The 17,010-nt window shown below is 45.3% G+C and overlaps 1 protein-coding gene across 2 annotated transcripts in view; it reads right to left on the reverse strand.

Annotated features, from left to right (window-relative positions):
* The window catches only part of camk2d2 (calcium/calmodulin-dependent protein kinase (CaM kinase) II delta 2), a gene marked incomplete at its 3' end in the record, with an annotated part of 52,240 nt that overhangs the window by 22,277 nt on the left and 12,953 nt on the right, over positions 1-17,010 (reverse strand). For both annotated transcript variants that reach the window (XM_079499294.1, XM_079499295.1), the window contains exons 3-5: positions 4,553-4,612; positions 1,640-1,694; positions 134-199 (exon numbers count right to left, since the gene is read on the reverse strand). In XM_079499294.1, coding sequence (XP_079355420.1) covers positions 134-199; positions 1,640-1,694; positions 4,553-4,612 — 181 coding nt within the window. The remainder of the gene's footprint in view (positions 1-133; positions 200-1,639; positions 1,695-4,552; positions 4,613-17,010) is intronic.

A 17,010-nucleotide genomic window follows, 5' to 3' on the forward strand; every position in this document is an offset into this window, starting at 1 on the left:
GCAGAGACACACACATACAGCACACATGCGTGCGTGCGTGCGTGCGTGCGTGCGTGCGTGCGTGCGTGCGTGCGTGCGTGCGTGCGTGCGTGCGTGCGTCGTGCGTCGTGCGTGGGTGTTTGTGAGCGCGTACCTGGCATCAGCCTCACTGTAGTACTCCCTGGCTACGATGTCTTCAAACAGCTCTCCTCCTGTGACCCTGAGACGGGGAGGGGAAGGGGAGACCATTGTTACTGATCCCACGGGGGCAAATTCGGTTCCAGCTTCACCCAGCTGATGGCTGCTCAGACGATCGGGATGAGCGCCTCGGGGGAGGGGAGGGTAACTGCATGGCAAATGGTGCCATGCAAACCATGCAAGGCACCAACCAGCACATCAGGAGCAATTAGGGGTTCAGTGTCATGCTCAAGGACACTTCGACACTAACTCTGGGGGAGCCCGGGTTCGAACTGGCAACCTTGCGGTTGCTATCCAGCCACTCTACCCCTGAGCCACCGCCGCCCCACCGAGCGCCTCGGGGGAGGGGAGGGTGGAAGGGCAGTTAGTTGCTCAGGGACACGTAGGCGTACCGGTGGTGACCTGCTGACTTCCAGATGGCCTCTATAGCAGGCCCCCAGAACGGCTGGCCAACGTTTATGCCACCCCATCCCTACTTGCCAAAGCTGGGACTGCAGGCCGGCGGGGCAAAATACATGGACGTTCATTCATAGAGGTGTTTCGTGACGTAGGACGCAAAATGGGTCTCAAAGTTGATACCCAACGTGAGCCAACCAATTCTATGGAACCAACAGAGGCAGACTTCCGGGTGCTTCAAATTCCACTAAGCAACTTCCATTTACATATATAACTCTATGCTCTATACCCACTTTCCCAAACACTGGGTCAAAAGTTAAAAAAATAAATCCCATTTTCATTTTCTACAATAAAAAATAAATTTCTCCTGAAAGCGTGTGCAAATGTAACCAAATGGACCTGTAAAACACTCTGGATTTTACAGTGCATCCTAAAGACATCTTCACTTATTTCATCTTCCCAGTGCCTTCAGTCACTCAAAGACTGTGTATACATAACATGTTGCAAGTCCATAGACACTGCACGAATACCTACTCCTAAATTATTAGTATAAATATTTGTATACCGGTATGCATATCTGTAGTAGTATATGTATATGCACGGACGCACACACATGCTTATATACTATATAAGCACACTATATACGCATGTGTGTGTGTGCGTGCGTGCATACATCAAGCGTGCGCGTGTGTGAGAGAGAGACAGTACATTTACTGTACGTGTGCATGTGTTGGTGTGTGCATTCTTGATATGTAAAGTTTGGTGACTGTGTGTGAATGTGTTAGGCGGTCTGTGGTCTGTAGGGACATAAATCTCTCCTGAGGGTCTTCTATAGGCGGGCCCTCAGGACATGGACTAAGGCAGCTCCTCCAATAGCCTCCTGAGGGTCTTCTATAGGCGGGCCCTCAGGACATGGACTAAGGCAGCTCCTCCAATAGCCCACAGGATGGTGAATATAGGTCAGTCTGTTATAGACACGTGAGAACAATTCTGGCACCGTTAACCTCACATACACAGTAGTGTACAATTTGGCGTGCGTGGATGCGTGTGTGCGTGCGTTACTTACAGGTCAAACACCAGATAATGGAAGCCCTCTTCTGATATGCTGTCATGGAGTCGTACTGGGAAAGAAAACAACAAAAAGGGGTTGAAAATGCAAACACAGGAGAGAAGAACGCAGAAGAACAGGAGGTAAAAAAAAAAAAGGGGAAAACATCCATCGCCACAGAGAGAAGGAATATTCATTAGCACTAGCTCTGGTCCATATGACGTTAGGAGTTCTCCTTAACGCTATGGGACTTTCGATCCCTTGCGGCCGCACCACAGGGTGCGCACCCTCTCGTCTTTAGTAAAAAATTAAAATAAACTTTCGCTACCTTTCACTACCTGCTTTCCTTAGTGGGAACACTCTGAGCTTTTGGCCAAAATGTAAAATAATCCATCGGATGGAAGAATTGTATTACTTACTTCCCTGCGCCCTCTACAGATCCGTTCCATGGAATTTTGTGTTGGTCATTATATACTTCATCGTACGACAACTACCAAAAATAGCCCATCTACGACTACAAGCTATGCAATGCCCAAAATAGGGAAGTTGGGGTTAATTAGGTTAAAGAGTACACGCGCATGGCAAGGTTGTGTAGCAGCTGTTGTGCTCAGAGAAAGCCTGTGAGAACTGACCTCTATTAGAAGAATTCTGTCAGGAATGTTTCCAAATTAGTTAACACGTCGCAGAGAGGCACTATAAACCACAACTTAAACCCTTTGAATCTGAGAGATTTGACACATTTCATTTGGCGTACCTTTGGCTCATTGAAATGCTTCCCCCAAGCGATTTAGTATAATATAAGCCAGGGGAACTGATAGCCTACTGTATATCTGTCACTTGTAGTGTATTCATATTCAGCGGAGAGAAGAGGTATCCAAGTTGAACAGTGAGGTGTGCACTGTGCATCAAGTTGGTGATAATAGACCTTCATACGGCCTGGGCCGTGGCTCAGCGGTCCAGGCACCTTGGCTGGTAATCCAGTCTGGCAGTGTGCCGCGGGTTCGACTCCCGATCCCGACGGCCTTTACTGCATGTCACCCCCCATCTCTCTCCCCATTTCCTGTGAGCCTACTGTCTGTCCCTCCATAAAAAATATAAAATAAAGGCGAATGCCACAAAAAAAAACATTAAAAAAAAATAGACCTTCATACATTTTGAAGGAAAAAAAACAGTTTCACCTTCACCCAGCTGAAGGCTGCTCAGGGGCACTCTGAGGGGAGCTGTTAGAGGTTAACTGTCTCAGGGACACTTCGACATATTGCTGGGCGGGCTGAGAGGTGAACCGGTGACCTTATGATAACCAGACGACCTCTCTAACCAAGGGCCGACTAAGTACGTGAGTAGGTGCAGTATAATGGGTACAGTTCAACCAAAGTGCAGGTCAATACAACATCTGCTACAAGGATAAAACCAGAAAAAGCACTAGCCTGTTTCCATCAGGGTCCTCCATTGTGGAAACATGCTTGAACATATCGCTATGAAAGTTGAAAGTTGAAACTAACAGCAAACTTATTTTTGGACATCGATCACCGTAGAGGCGCAGAACATAAATTGTATTCAACTTCCAACCCAGCATGGCATCTGACATATTCCAAGAAATGTTTGATAACATGTAAGGCCACTAAGAAACTAAGACTTATTTTCACATTAGGGGACAAAATATATTGGACATTAACTTTCTTACAGAAATTGCTTTCTTGTTTTTTCGTTTAGTTTTATTTTTTAATGTGAGGTAGTAGGGTATTCAACTCTTTGCGTCAACAGGGTGAGAAAGATCACACCTCATCTGCTTTTGAGTAAATGGCCACTGTCCAGTGTGTGTTTTGAGTAAATGGCCACTGCCCAGTGTGTGTTTTGAGTAAATGGCCACTGTCCAGTGTGTGTTTTGAGTAAATGGCCACTGTCCAGTGTGTGTTTTGAGTAAATGGCCACTGCCCAGTGTGTGTTTTGAGTAAATGGCCACTGTCCAGTGTGTGTTTTGAGTAAATGGCCATGTGTTTTGGAGATCATCTCGTGACGTCTTTACTTACTTGGGCTCTCGACACCGAGATCGTCTTTTTTAATATAATTTGATTACGCTTCACAACTCTGTTCTGTATGCGCTCGTAACACTCTGGTTATGGTGCGATGAAAAAAACCCAGGAAGAAATCAGACATGAAATGTCCGCTGGCTAATGCCGTCTATGTGAACGCAGTTTTTAGAATCCTAATATCTCGGATTCTTCTTCCAGGCTGCGTTTTGGATCAAAACAAGTTTAACTCTCGACTGTGTTCTCAGACCTACTCGGATTGTGTGAGTCTATGAGATAATCGCCAAAGTGTATAACTGGTCTGAGACTATTTATTATTGGTTAGAGACGGGAGATAAAAAAAATAAGAAGATAGAAGAATGGTGTGAATATATGAGCGGGAAACAAGAAAGAACAAAGAGTTAAGTGGTATAACAAGGTAGAAAGGATAAAGAGGTCAAGAAGTTAGAGAAGAAAGGGGGAGAGAGAGAGAGAGAGAGAGAGAGAGAGAGAGAGAGAGAGAGAGAGGAAAGCTAACAGAGGCTCTCTTCTCTTCCTGATGACTCAGCTGGGAGACCACACAGATACATCATCATTAGGTGTGAGTGCATTCACATGCACACACGTAAGTGCACACATGCCACGCACGCACGCACGCACGCACGCACGCACGCACGCACGCACGCACGCACGCACGCACGCACACACACACACACACACACACACGATTGTAGAAGATGAATAACCATCTGAAGAATCTTCAGGGACCTGAGAAGCAAAGTGTGTGTGTGTGTGAGAGAGAGAGAGAGAGAGAGAGAGAGAGAGAGAGAGAGAGAGAGAGAGAGAGAGAGAGAGAGAGAGAGAGAGAGAGAGAGTGCGTGCATGCGATTATGTGTGAATATATCAAGACTGTGCAGCTTACCAATGTTGGGGTGCTTCAATAAACGGCAAATCCTGGCTTCTCTGTCCAACTTCTGATGATCTATAAGAGATGAGAGAGTTTTGATAGTTTACATTTTCCCCTCTATGATATGATATGATATGATATAGTACTTTATTGTCAGTTCACACTGAAATTTGTCTTACGACCCAGCAGCCTATGAAATGTAGCTTTTAGCGAAGGTTCAATAAGGAAGATCTTAACAAACGCTTTCATTCGGCCTTTCAGCATCATCATCATCGTCATTTCTGTTCTCACACTGTCAAAATGTTCACAAAGCAGCCAATCAGGTGATTTGACTCCGCCTTTAAATACCACTGCCTCTGACACTTGCCATTCTCTTTTCAGTTTGCAACAAGCAACCCCCAACTCCCCAACTCCACCTTGTCATCTAGTGTTGAGAAGGAAGGCGGTTCATCTGCTCAGCCTCCACCATCTAGACTGTCTAGACTCCAATGCTCCAATGGGGGGGTTCTCCCTATTAAAAGCTAATCTTATGCAATAAATGCAATCGTAGTCTAATCGCCAAAATCTTCTGCTATAAACGTTTGCCATTTTGCTTGCTAAATTGCTGCCAAAATAATCCCTCCAATAAACATTTGCTTATTCCATAATGGTGTGATCTCTCCTTTTATTGAATGGCTTTCAGCTCCATCTGAGGGTGTGTTGAAGAAATGCCCGTAATGCAAGATGTGAAGTGAGTTGCATTGATTTGTTCATGCTCATTATGCATGTAAGCAATTTCCATCGGGTTGAGCACAAAAACCTTCCCCCCTCCCGCTGAGACTCGTTTGCCTGTTAGCTCGCTTAGTCGTGCATTTTTTGAAAAACATTGCACGTGACATTTGTAGGACGCTGACTGAACCAAAAACGAGTGCTCGTAAGCCCAACCTGGTGGAAAGCGCTTACACGCTGGTCATATAGTGTCTTTCTGCACTCAGGTTCACTGTTAACTAGAGAACTATGCAATATGCATGGCTGAGGGAAGTAGGGGTGCTGGGGGGGCTGTAGCACCCCCTCCCCCCAGGCACAGCCCCCCCTCGAACAGGAGAGAAAGAAAAAAAAAAGAGATTTAAATATGCTGTATCACAGTATTGGCACCTTATCCTGGTTAATTGCCTGTGTCAGTTCATTCATATATAACTTGCGTGTGGAGAGGGAAAGTAAAGGCCACGTTTGCGCGTGAAAATGCGCGAAAATGCGCGTGCATGATGCGCGTGCACGCACATTTTTGCGTACAGGTACACGTTCAGCCCCTGCTAGTGTAAAGTACTTCCCGCGGGCCTGGCAATATGCATGGTTGTGTCTTGTGTGTCTGTGTATTGCACCAAAAATAGGATATCGAAAAGCTCACAATGCAAAGTTGTGAGCTTATAGTTCTGTGCCACAGGACGGCTGTGGCTCAGGAGGTAGAGCAGGTCATCCAATGATCCGTGGGTCGGTGGTTCGAATCCCGGCTCCTCCTGTCGAAGTGTCCTTGGGCAAGACACTGAACCCCACATTGCCTTCAGTGGTTGCCACCATTGGTGGGAAGTGAGGCGTTGCCTGTTTGCCGCTTCACCTCCCAATGTATGAATGAATGGACCATTGTAAAACGCTTTGAGTAAGCACTCTGTGCATAGAAATGCAATCCATTATTATTATTTTGGGCGCGAAGAATAAATCAGTAATATTGTCTTGGTAGATCACTCACCCTCGCAGCAAAATCTCACTGCACTGGAATTCAATCTAACTCTTCAACATCCTTCTACATTATCCCATGGGCCGTTATGTGTATAGAGAGTGTCGATACACTTCCTGTAAGCCCCTGATATCTTTTCAATTCTCACAATTCTTTGCCTGGTTGCTTTACTGTCCTAGATCCGTTTTGTACATTTTGGGGGGAATGTTTTTATTCTGTACTGTCACACTGCCATCCAGCAAAACTGTCTGTCATGACTCGCCAATATTAGTGATGTAGGAGTTCAAGGAAATAATATCTTGAGTCTAGTTCCAGGTCAAAGGTCTTAATCTATATGTTAACTAGAAAAAGTGCCCTTCTGGGCACAGGTCTCCACCAGGAGGATAGGACTGTGTGAGATGTTTGGCAAAATGTTTAGGAGTAATATAAACATGTTGCCTTTGATGGCAACTGGATGATTTGAGGCATTTTGTTCCAAAAATGTGTTTTGCAAAAATCAACCTGTTGGTGGCGCTATAACAGGCCAATGTGAAAAGGGTGGGATATATTCCTCAGCCTAGTAAGAAAATGTGTGAAAGATTTCACGTAAATTGCATGCTGTGTTCATGATTTGAAGCTTTTGTTCAAAACGGGGCAATCTTGCAAACTGTGAAAGCCAATTATAGCCAATTAGGATGGAATATGAAATATCGGACAGATCCGACTTGAGCACATGACCATAGAGATACTGTGTAACGATTTGAGAGATTTTTGGACAGAATCTGGAGGAGTAATATCAAAAAATGTGTTTTACAAAAGTCGGCCTCCTGGTGGCGCTATAAAAGGCCGTTCTGGAAAATGCGGGGCAGAGGTTCATCGTTGGCATCCAGGGAGTGTGTGTGCAAAGTTTGGCATCGACCGGGTTAACGGTGCCGGAGATTAGCTGGTAACAGACGGACGGAAGGACACACACACGGACGGACACACACACACACACACGGACGGAGTGCAAAACATACTCTCTCCCCATGCCTTCGGCCTGGTGGAGACAAATGCCTTCGGCCTGGTGGAGACAATTATAACAGCATATGGTAAATGATGCTCAACACTGTGCACTAATACGGTGAAGCTGGCAAAAGCAGAAATGCTATGCTAGCACAGAGAGGCTAATTTCTGTATGGCCCATACTATACATTGTTTTTCTCTTAATTAATGGGAGAAGGATTCTGTATTACTAACTATGGGCTGTGACGTCATGTGGGTCCGGTCAACCAATAGGAAGACAGAGGGGTCATGTGGGTCAATACGTCATCATCGAGTAGAGAGCTACTCAAGCCCACACCGTTTCTTCAGGAACTGTATTTCCTAGTTGAAATATAACGTGTTTTTAAAAAGAAAACTAATTTAGACCTGAGAACTGATCCTACAGATGTCTTCTAAATCATGACACTTTTCTGAAAAACCTGTTTCTAATGTCAGTGGTTCTCAAACTATTTCATGTCAAGGACCCCCAGAATTATTGAGGGGCGCTAGCCCCTCCTATATATGGCTTTAATGTTTGTTTTTCAACAATGTTTGTTTAAGAAAACCCCATAGACAATAATTGTTTTGAGGACTTAAACAGGACTTGGCACCCGTTGCTTAATCAAACATTATGTTGTAATTGATGATTGATTGTAAGATGATAAGAGCGCCCCTCACTTCACACGGGTGTGATTTTATGTAGCTAATTGGCCGCGGACCCCCATCTCAAAATATGTTGTTCCAGGGACCCCCCCCCCAGAAGCAAATATTTGAGTTAAAAATGTTCGTTGTGTGGCCTGGGCCGTGGCCCAGTGGTCCAGGCACCCTGGCTGGCAGCCCAGTCTGGCAGTGTACGGCGGGTTCAACTCCTGATGGCCTTTACTGCATGTCACCCCCCCATCTCTCTCCCCATTTCCTGTCAGCCTACTGTCTATCCCTCTATAAAAAAATCACACCCGTGTGAACTGAGTGGTGCAAGGTCTTATATAGCCTGATCAGCTGTGGTCTGACGTGATGTCAGTGACGTCACACACTAACCATAGCAACCATGCTCCTTTTTTGAGTGGACAGGTACACGAACATACAGACAAAGCTGGTTATTGGAGTGGTTTGCACCACTCAAATATAAAATAAAGGCGAAAGCCACAAACATTAAAACAAATGTTCGCTGTGAAAGAATATATGTTAAGAGATTTCCCAATTTTTCAAAAATTGCAGATCTATAAGCTCGTAGCGCATAACTCGGTGCTGTGCTATGAGCTTGTTGATCTGGACTTTTTCAGTAGCCAAAGTAGGCCTATAACATTATGTTATATAGGCCTACTTTGGCTATTGAAAAATAGCTAGTTAAAACACCAAAAGGGGTTCCTGTCCTTAATGGGTTAAATCGTCCCTTACAGGTTGAAGGGAACTATGTCCACTGACTTCGGCACAAACAAGTCAAACCAGACATCGTTCTCACCGAGCGCTTTCGGCGACCCGTTTTAGCTCTGCTTCAGGACAGGGAGAGACAGGGAGAGAGAGGGGCCAGAGAGAGGGAGGGGTGAGATAGGGAGAGATGAGTGGATGGTTCTACTTTTCGCTGAATAAAATAGGACGCCTATTTTTCTCTCGTGTCCTCCTCTCCTGTTTCCGTTCTTGTTGACGCTGTGGAAAGCATGGACTCAATTCAGCCTGAACTGCGGAACAGTAGTCAGGAGCATGTGAGTTGTTCTCCTGAGAGACTGTGTTTGAGTGTGCACGTGTGTGAGTGTGTACAGTATGTGTGTGTGCGTGTGTGTGTGTGTGTGCTTGCGTGCGCGTGTCTGTGTGTGTGTGTGTGTGTGTGTGTGTGTGTGTACAGTATGTGTGCGTGTGTGTGTGTGCTCGCGTGCGTGTGTGCGTGTGTGTGTGTGTGTGTGTGTGTGTGTGTGTGTGTGTGTGTGTGTGTGTGTGCGGAGAGGTGTGCATACATGCGTAAGTTAACATGGACATTACACTGTACTCAACTGTTATGTGAATTTATCCATTTGCAACTCTGAGAGTGTAGAGGGTATATGCCTGTGACATCATCATCATACCCGGAAGTAATGCGGGAACACCTACTAAGTGGCAAAAAAACTACTTTCTGAGTAGTCTACTTACTCACTTTGCCACTCGATTTGCAACTCGATTATCCATTCACTTCATGCATGCGCATACCCTCTATACAAATGTACCTTATGGGTCCATTTGGTTACATTTGTGTCCAGTCTAAGTAAAATAACACTCAGGATTTTACTGTGAAGTTGTTCTATATTCATACTGGTGCTCCCACAGACAGTAGGATGTCCAGACAGACATGGATGGCATACAAGACAGACCAGACCAGACCAGACCAGACCAGACCAGACCAGACCAGACCAGACCAGACCAGACCAGACCAGACCAGACCAGACCAGACCAGACCAGACCAGACCAGACCAGACCAGACCAGACCAGACCAGACCAGACCAGACCAGACCAGACCAGACCAGACCAGACCAGACCAGACCAGACCAGACCAGACCAGACCAGACCAGACCAGACCAGACCAGACCAGACCAGACAGAAACAAGGGCAACACGGCACATTACTTCATGATTAGCAGGACAGAATATGGTCACTAATCTATGTATGTCTGTGTAGTCACTAAATGACAAATAAATAGCATAAGCATACCGGTATGTACTGTAGGCTAAAGCCTCTCTCACTCTCTGGGACTCTTATTTCACAAAACCTGTCCTCCAAAATGTGATTTGAGCTCATTGTCTCTATAGTATCGGATGGACACCAGCTTTCAAATGTGTGTGTGTGTGTGTGTGTGTGTGTGTGTGTGTGTGTGTGTGTGTGTGTGTGTGTGTGTGTGGGGCTGTGCATGCGCACGTGCATGCGCACATGTGTACAAAGCCTTATGAGTGTTGAGTCCTTGTAATTATAGTTATACAATGTTATGAGCTAATTATAATGCATTATAAGTGCATTTAGCATGTCATAGCTGACATAATTGTACTAGTAGTTGACTGATTTAACATTGAAATGTTGTAATTATAAGTTGCATTGTAGACAGTCAATAGAAAGTGGAGTGGAGTTTCAGTGGAGTGTGCATAATCAGCATATCTCTCCCCATTATTCATGTGATAATATCTTCTGATGCACTCCGGACCCTATGCAAGGAGAGAAGCACACTTCGCAATGGCATCATGGCATGCAGGGGACACAAAAATGACAAGTAAACTGCGTCTCCAGACCTGTGCACCTGTTTCATAAGTAACGTGTGCATTTCTGACTATCTCTTTATCTTTTTTATTTATCACTTGTTCTATCACAGACACACACACACACTAATTATAGGCTATACTTGCACTCATATGCTGTTTACTTCTCACCCCCCCCCCCTTTCTCTCTCTCTCTCTCTCTCTACAGGTAGTCCACCTCCCAGCCAGCTGGACATCTGTTGTCTAGCAACTCCTGCACCAATCAGAATGTCAGTCCACTCCTCTTCTCTGCAGTGGAACCAGCCTTGCATGCAAATAGATAGCCAACACACACATGCGCACGCACGCACACACACAAGCACGCACGCACGCACGCACGCACGGACGGAACCATGGAGCGGCACTAACACTATTAACTTGGCTGTAATACAAACAAAAAAGTGACATTTCATCATGCCATTTGTTCTGGGCAGAAAATACATTTAGTGCCACCGTTTTACCACCAGGTCACTGTGACCTGGTGGTCTACTTAATTAACAAGGGTGGGCAACTTTGAAGATGGAGAGGGCCACATCACTATATTTCCACACTCACTCCAGAGGGCCACAAATATGCAAATTTATCTCCTAGCAAAAAATAGCCAATCTACAAGCTCAAAACGGTTTTCATGGGTCCCGGGACCCATGTGGTCTTTTAGATGGGTCATTTTAGGGGCATTTTATGAGTCCTACTTCAACGACGTTAGAGTACAGCACTGAGTACAGTATTGCATTCCAGGACCCCCACGAGGGTGACATGATTGCGTCCTTTCTCAATTGAGTGAGTCTAAGGATGCAGGATGCAGGCTATTTGCATCACTGGCATCTGAGGCATCAGAGCCTCTTTCCCCTGTTGCCTCCTTTATCTTCCATCTGAGGCATCAGAGCCTCTTTCCCCTGTTGCCTCCTTTATCTTCCATCTGAGGCATCAGAGCCTCTTTCCCCTGTTGCCTCCTTTATCTTCCATCTGAGGCATCAGAGCCTCTTTCCCCTGTTGCCTCCTTTATCTTCCATCTGAGGCATCAGAGCCACTTTCCCCTGTTGCCTCCTTTATCTTCCATCTGAGGCATCAGAGCCACTTTCCCCTGTTGCCTCCTTTATCTTCCATCTGAGGCATCAGAGCCACTTTCCCCTGTTGCCTCCTTTATCTTCCATCTGAGGCATCAGAGCCACTTTCCCCTGTTGCCTCCTTTATCTTCCATCTGAGGCATCAGAGCCACTTTCCCCTGTTGCCTCCTTTATCTTCCATCTGAGGCATCAGAGCCACTTTCCCCTGTTGCCTCCTTTATCTTCCATCTGAGGCATCAGAGCCACTTTCCCCTGTTGCCTCCTTTATCTTCCATCTGAGGCATCAGAGCCTCTTTCCCCTGTTGCCTCCTTTATCTTCCATCTGAGGCATCAGAGCCTCTTTCCCCTGTTGCCTCCTTTATCTTCCATCTGAGGCATCAGAGCCTCTTTCCCCTGTTGCCTCCTTTATCTTCCATCTGAGGCATCAGAGCCACTTTCCCCTGTTGCCTCCTTTATCTTCCATCTGAGGCATCAGAGCCACTTTCCCCTGTTGCCTCCTTTATCTTCCATCTGAGGCATCAGAGCCACTTTCCCCTGTTGCCTCCTTTATCTTCCATCTGAGGCATCAGAGCCACTTTCCCCTGTTGCCTCCTTTATCTTCCATCTGAGGCATCAGAGCCACTTTCCCCTGTTGCCTCCTTTATCTTCCATCTGAGGCATCAGAGCCACTTTCCCCTGTTGCCTCCTTTATCTTCCATCTGAGGCATCAGAGCCACTTTCCCCTGTTGCCTCCTTTATCTTCCATCTGAGGCATCAGAGCCACTTTCCCCTGTTGCCTCCTTTATCTTCCATCTGAGGCATCAGAGCCACTTTCCCCTGTTGCCTCCTTTATCTTCCATCTGAGGCATCAGAGCCACTTTCCCCTGTTGCCTCCTTTATCTTCCATCTGAGGCATCAGAGCCTCTTTCCCCTGTTGCCTCCTTTATCTTCCATCTGAGGCATCAGAGCCACTTTCCCCTGTTGCCTCCTTTATCTTCCATCTGAGGCATCAGAGCCTCTTTCCCCTGTTGCCTCCTTTATCTTCCATCTGAGGCATCAGAGCCTCTTTCCCCTGTTGCCTCCTTTATCTTCCATCTGAGGCATCAGAGCCACTTTCCCCTGTTGCCTCCTTTATCTTCCATCTGAGGCATCAGAGCCACTTTCCCCTGTTGCCTCCTTTATCTTCCATCTGAGGCATCAGAGCCACTTTCCCCTGTTGCCTCCTTTATCTTCCATCGGAGGCATCAGAGCCTCTTTCCCCTGTTGCCTCCTTTATCTTCCATCTGAGGCATCAGAGCCTCTTTCCCCTGTTGCCTCCTTTATCTTCCATCTGAGGCATCAGAGCCCCTTTCCCCTGTTGCCTCCTTTATCTTCCAGATCTCAAGGTCATGGCCGCATCATGCAGAGGCATGCTACAGGCTGGCCAGTAGTGGAAAGTAACTAAATACATTTACTTAAGTATTGTACAATTTTGAGGTATTTATTTATACTTTACTATATCAAATTTTCAGTACTTTTACTTCTACTCCACTACATTTGAGAGGCAAATATTGTACTTTTACTCCACTACATTTATTTGAAAACTTTAGTTTTCTGTCTGTCTGTCTGTCTGTTGATTTTGATTATTATTAAAAAACATACATTACCCACTAGTATTTGTATCAAAATGTAATTTAAGTGCCAAAATGTATAAAAGTCATTTGAAAATAGCCGATCTACAAGCTCACAATGCACCGCGATGCGACGCATCGTGAGCTTGTATAGATCTGCTATTTTCAAATTACTTTTATACATTTTGGCACTTAAATTACATTTTGATACAAATACTTTAGTACTTTTACTCAAGTAAACTTTGAATTCCGAACTTTTACTTCTAACGGAGTATTTCTATATAGTACTTTTCCCACCCCTTTTACTTTGTACTTTTACTCCCGCGCGTGCGTTTAATTTAGGTCCAGTCCTATTTTAAAAAACGCACGCACGGGCCGCGCGTTTAGGGTAAACGCGCGAGAAAAGCCTGGTGTAGCTTGGCCGTCATGAAGAACAAAAACATTATATATATATATATATATATATATATATAAAACATTGGTATATCATTGACACTGACCCTGTTCTTAAAACATTTTTACCTCATCCCCCTCATGTGTAAGAGGCCCCAAAATTTGCGGAATATGCTGGTAAGGGCAGATTTACCTCCCCCAGAACCCACACATTTTTGAGTGGTGTAAACCACTCCTACAACTGGCTTTGTTAGTCTGTCTGTGCAGAAAAAATGAGCATGGTTGCTACGGTCACCCAGTTCACCCGGGTGTGATTTCATTACGTCAGACATTACGTCAGATCAGAGCTGATCAGGCTCTATATAAGACCTTACACCACTCAGTTCACACGGGTGTGATTTTTTAAGTGCCATAGCACCTGGCAACTACCGAGTGGCGCGCTACGAGCTTGTAGGTCTGCTATTTTTGAAAAATCAAAGAACGACTGACATAGAAACATAGCTTTTTCAGAAAACTGGCAGGATGTAGAAGACATTTTTAGAATCTGATCTCAGGTCAAAATGGGTTAAAGGTATCATTACATGATGCTCTACAGCCAATGTGATTAATATGCTGAAGTGTCCGTGTGGTCTTGCCTATAGCGGAAAGACCTTTAAAAACACGCATATCCGAACACCGCAGTACCATCCGTAACGTTATCACTAGCCCTGTAGCTGTAGTACCATCCGTAACGTTATCACTAGCCCTGTAGCTGTACAGTACCATCCGTAACGTTATCACTAGCCCTGTAGCTGTAGTACCATCCGTAACGTTATCACTAGCCCTGTAGCTGTAGTACCATCCGTAACGTTATCACTAGCCCTGTAGCTGTAGTACCATCCGTAACGTTATCACTAGCCCCGGAGCTGTAGTACCATCCGTAACGTTATCACTAGCCCTGTAGCTGTACAACCATCCGTAACGTTATCACTAGCCCTGTAGCTGTAGTACCATCCGTAACGTTATCACTAGCCCTGTAGCTGTAGTACCATCCGTAACGTTATCACTAGCCCTGTAGCTGTAGTACCATCCGTAACATTATCACTAGCCCTGTAGCTGTAGTACCATCCGTAACGTTATCACTAGCCCTGTAGCTGTAGTACCATCCGTAACGTTATCACTAGCCCTGTAGCTGTACCATCCGTAACGTTATCACTAGCCCTGTAGCTGTACCATCCGTAACGTTATCACTAGCCCTGTAGCTGTACCATCCGTAACGTTATCACTATAGCCCTGTAGCTGTAGTACCATCCGTAACGTTATCACTAGCCTGTAGTACCATCCGTAACGTTATCACTAGCCCTGTAGCTGTAGTACCATCCGTAACGTTATCACTAGCCCTGTAGCAGTAGTACCATCCGTAACGTTATCACTAGCCCTGTAGCTGTACAGTACCATCCGTAACGTTATCACTAGCCCTGTAGCTGTACCATCCGTAACGTTATCACTAGCCCTGTAGCTGTACAGTACCATCCGTAACGTTATCACTAGCCCTGTAGCTGTACATTTACCATCCGTAACGTTATCACTAGCCCTGTAGCTGTACATTTACCATCCGTAACGTTATCACTAGCCCTGTAGCTGTACCATCCGTAACGTTATCACTAGCCCTGTAGCTGTACAGTACCATCCGTAACGTTATCACTAGCCCTGTAGCTGAACAGTACCATCCGTAACGTTATCACTAGCCCTGTAGCTGAACAGTACCATCCGTAACGTTATCACTATCCCTGTAGCTGAACAGTACCATCCGTAACGTTATCACTAGCCCTGTAGCTGAACAGTACCATCCGTAACGTTATCACTAGCCCTGTAGCTGAACAGTACCATCCGTAACGTTATCACTATCCCTGTAGCTGTAGTACCATCCGTAACGTTATCACTAGCCCTGTAGCTGAACAGTACCATCCGTAACGTTATCACTAGCCCTGTAGCTGAACAGTACCATCCGTAACGTTATCACTAGCCCTGTAGCTGAACAGTACCATCCGTAACGTTATCACTATCCCTGTAGCTGTAGTACCATCCGTAACGTTATCACTAGCCCTGTAGCTGAACAGTACCATCCGTAACGTTATCACTAGCCCTGTAGCTGTAGTACCATCCGTAACGTTATCACTAGCCCTGTAGCCACACCGCAGTACCATCCGTAACGTTATCACTAGCCTGTAGCTGTAGTACCATCCGTAACGTTATCACTAGCCCTGTAGCTGTAGTACCATCCGTAACGTTATCACTAGCCCTGTAGCTGTACAGTACCATCCGTAACGTTATCACTAGCCCTGGAGCTGTAGTACCATCCGTAACGGTATCACTAGCCCTGTAGCTGTAGTAACATCCGTAACGTTATCACTAGCCCTGTAGCTGTACAGTACCATCCGTAACGTTATCACTAGCCCTGTAGCTGTACAGTACCATCCGTAACGTTATCACTAGCCCTGTAGCTGTACAGTACCATCCGTAACGTTATCACTAGCCCTGGAGCTGTACATCCGTAACGTTATCACTAGCCCTGGAGCTGTACATCCGTAACGTTATCACTAGCCCTGGAGCTGTACATTTTTGTAAATCGGGTCATAATGTCTCAGATATAAAGGAATTGGATTGATCCAACCCCCACATAGAGGGGGCGACATCAATAACATCCTTTTAAAATGTGAGCTATTTTGGATACACACGTTGCAGACACTCTTGCTCCAAAAGGTCTAAATGAAGATTATGATATCAGACCGTTTCTGTAAATGGCATCCTGTTATGTATATGCCTTTGATTCTCTGTGTGTTACGTGTTTATAGATGCACATGGACTTGGTCTCTATTCCATGGGCATCTATACGGTCATGTGATCTACACATTATCTTCTCTTCGATGGGTCAAATCATGGTTGTTTTGTTCCATAATTGTGACACTCTCCTGTTTTGAAATGATCATAAGGTATTTTGTTGTCCCTATTTTTGAGGGGCGCTAGCCCCTCCTATATACAGGTTTAATGTTTGTCTTTAGTTCAATGTTTGTTTAATAAACGCCATTGACAATGAAGGGAAAACTTACGTCATTTTGTAACTTATTTATTGTTAATGGCATTTAATGTTTGTGTTGGCACCGTTTGTTTTACATCCCCATTACATCACCTAATCAACATGAGTTAGACTTTAATATACATGTATTAGCGCCCCTCACTTCACACAGGTGTGATTTTTTTTTGGGCTGTTTGTTCAGCCTCCTCTACCGATTCATGAAGATGAGCCAACATCAACCAGCTTCTATGATGATTCATGAAGATGAGCCAACATCAACCAGCTTCTATGATGATTCATGAAGATGAGCCAACATCAACCAGCTTCTATGATGATTCATGAAGATGAGCCAACATCAACCAGCTTCTATGATGATTCATGAAGATGAGCCAACATCAA

This window comes from Electrona antarctica (genome assembly GCF_951216825.1).
Source record: "Electrona antarctica genome assembly, chromosome: 4".
Classification (NCBI taxonomy): domain Eukaryota; kingdom Metazoa; phylum Chordata; class Actinopteri; order Myctophiformes; family Myctophidae; genus Electrona; species Electrona antarctica.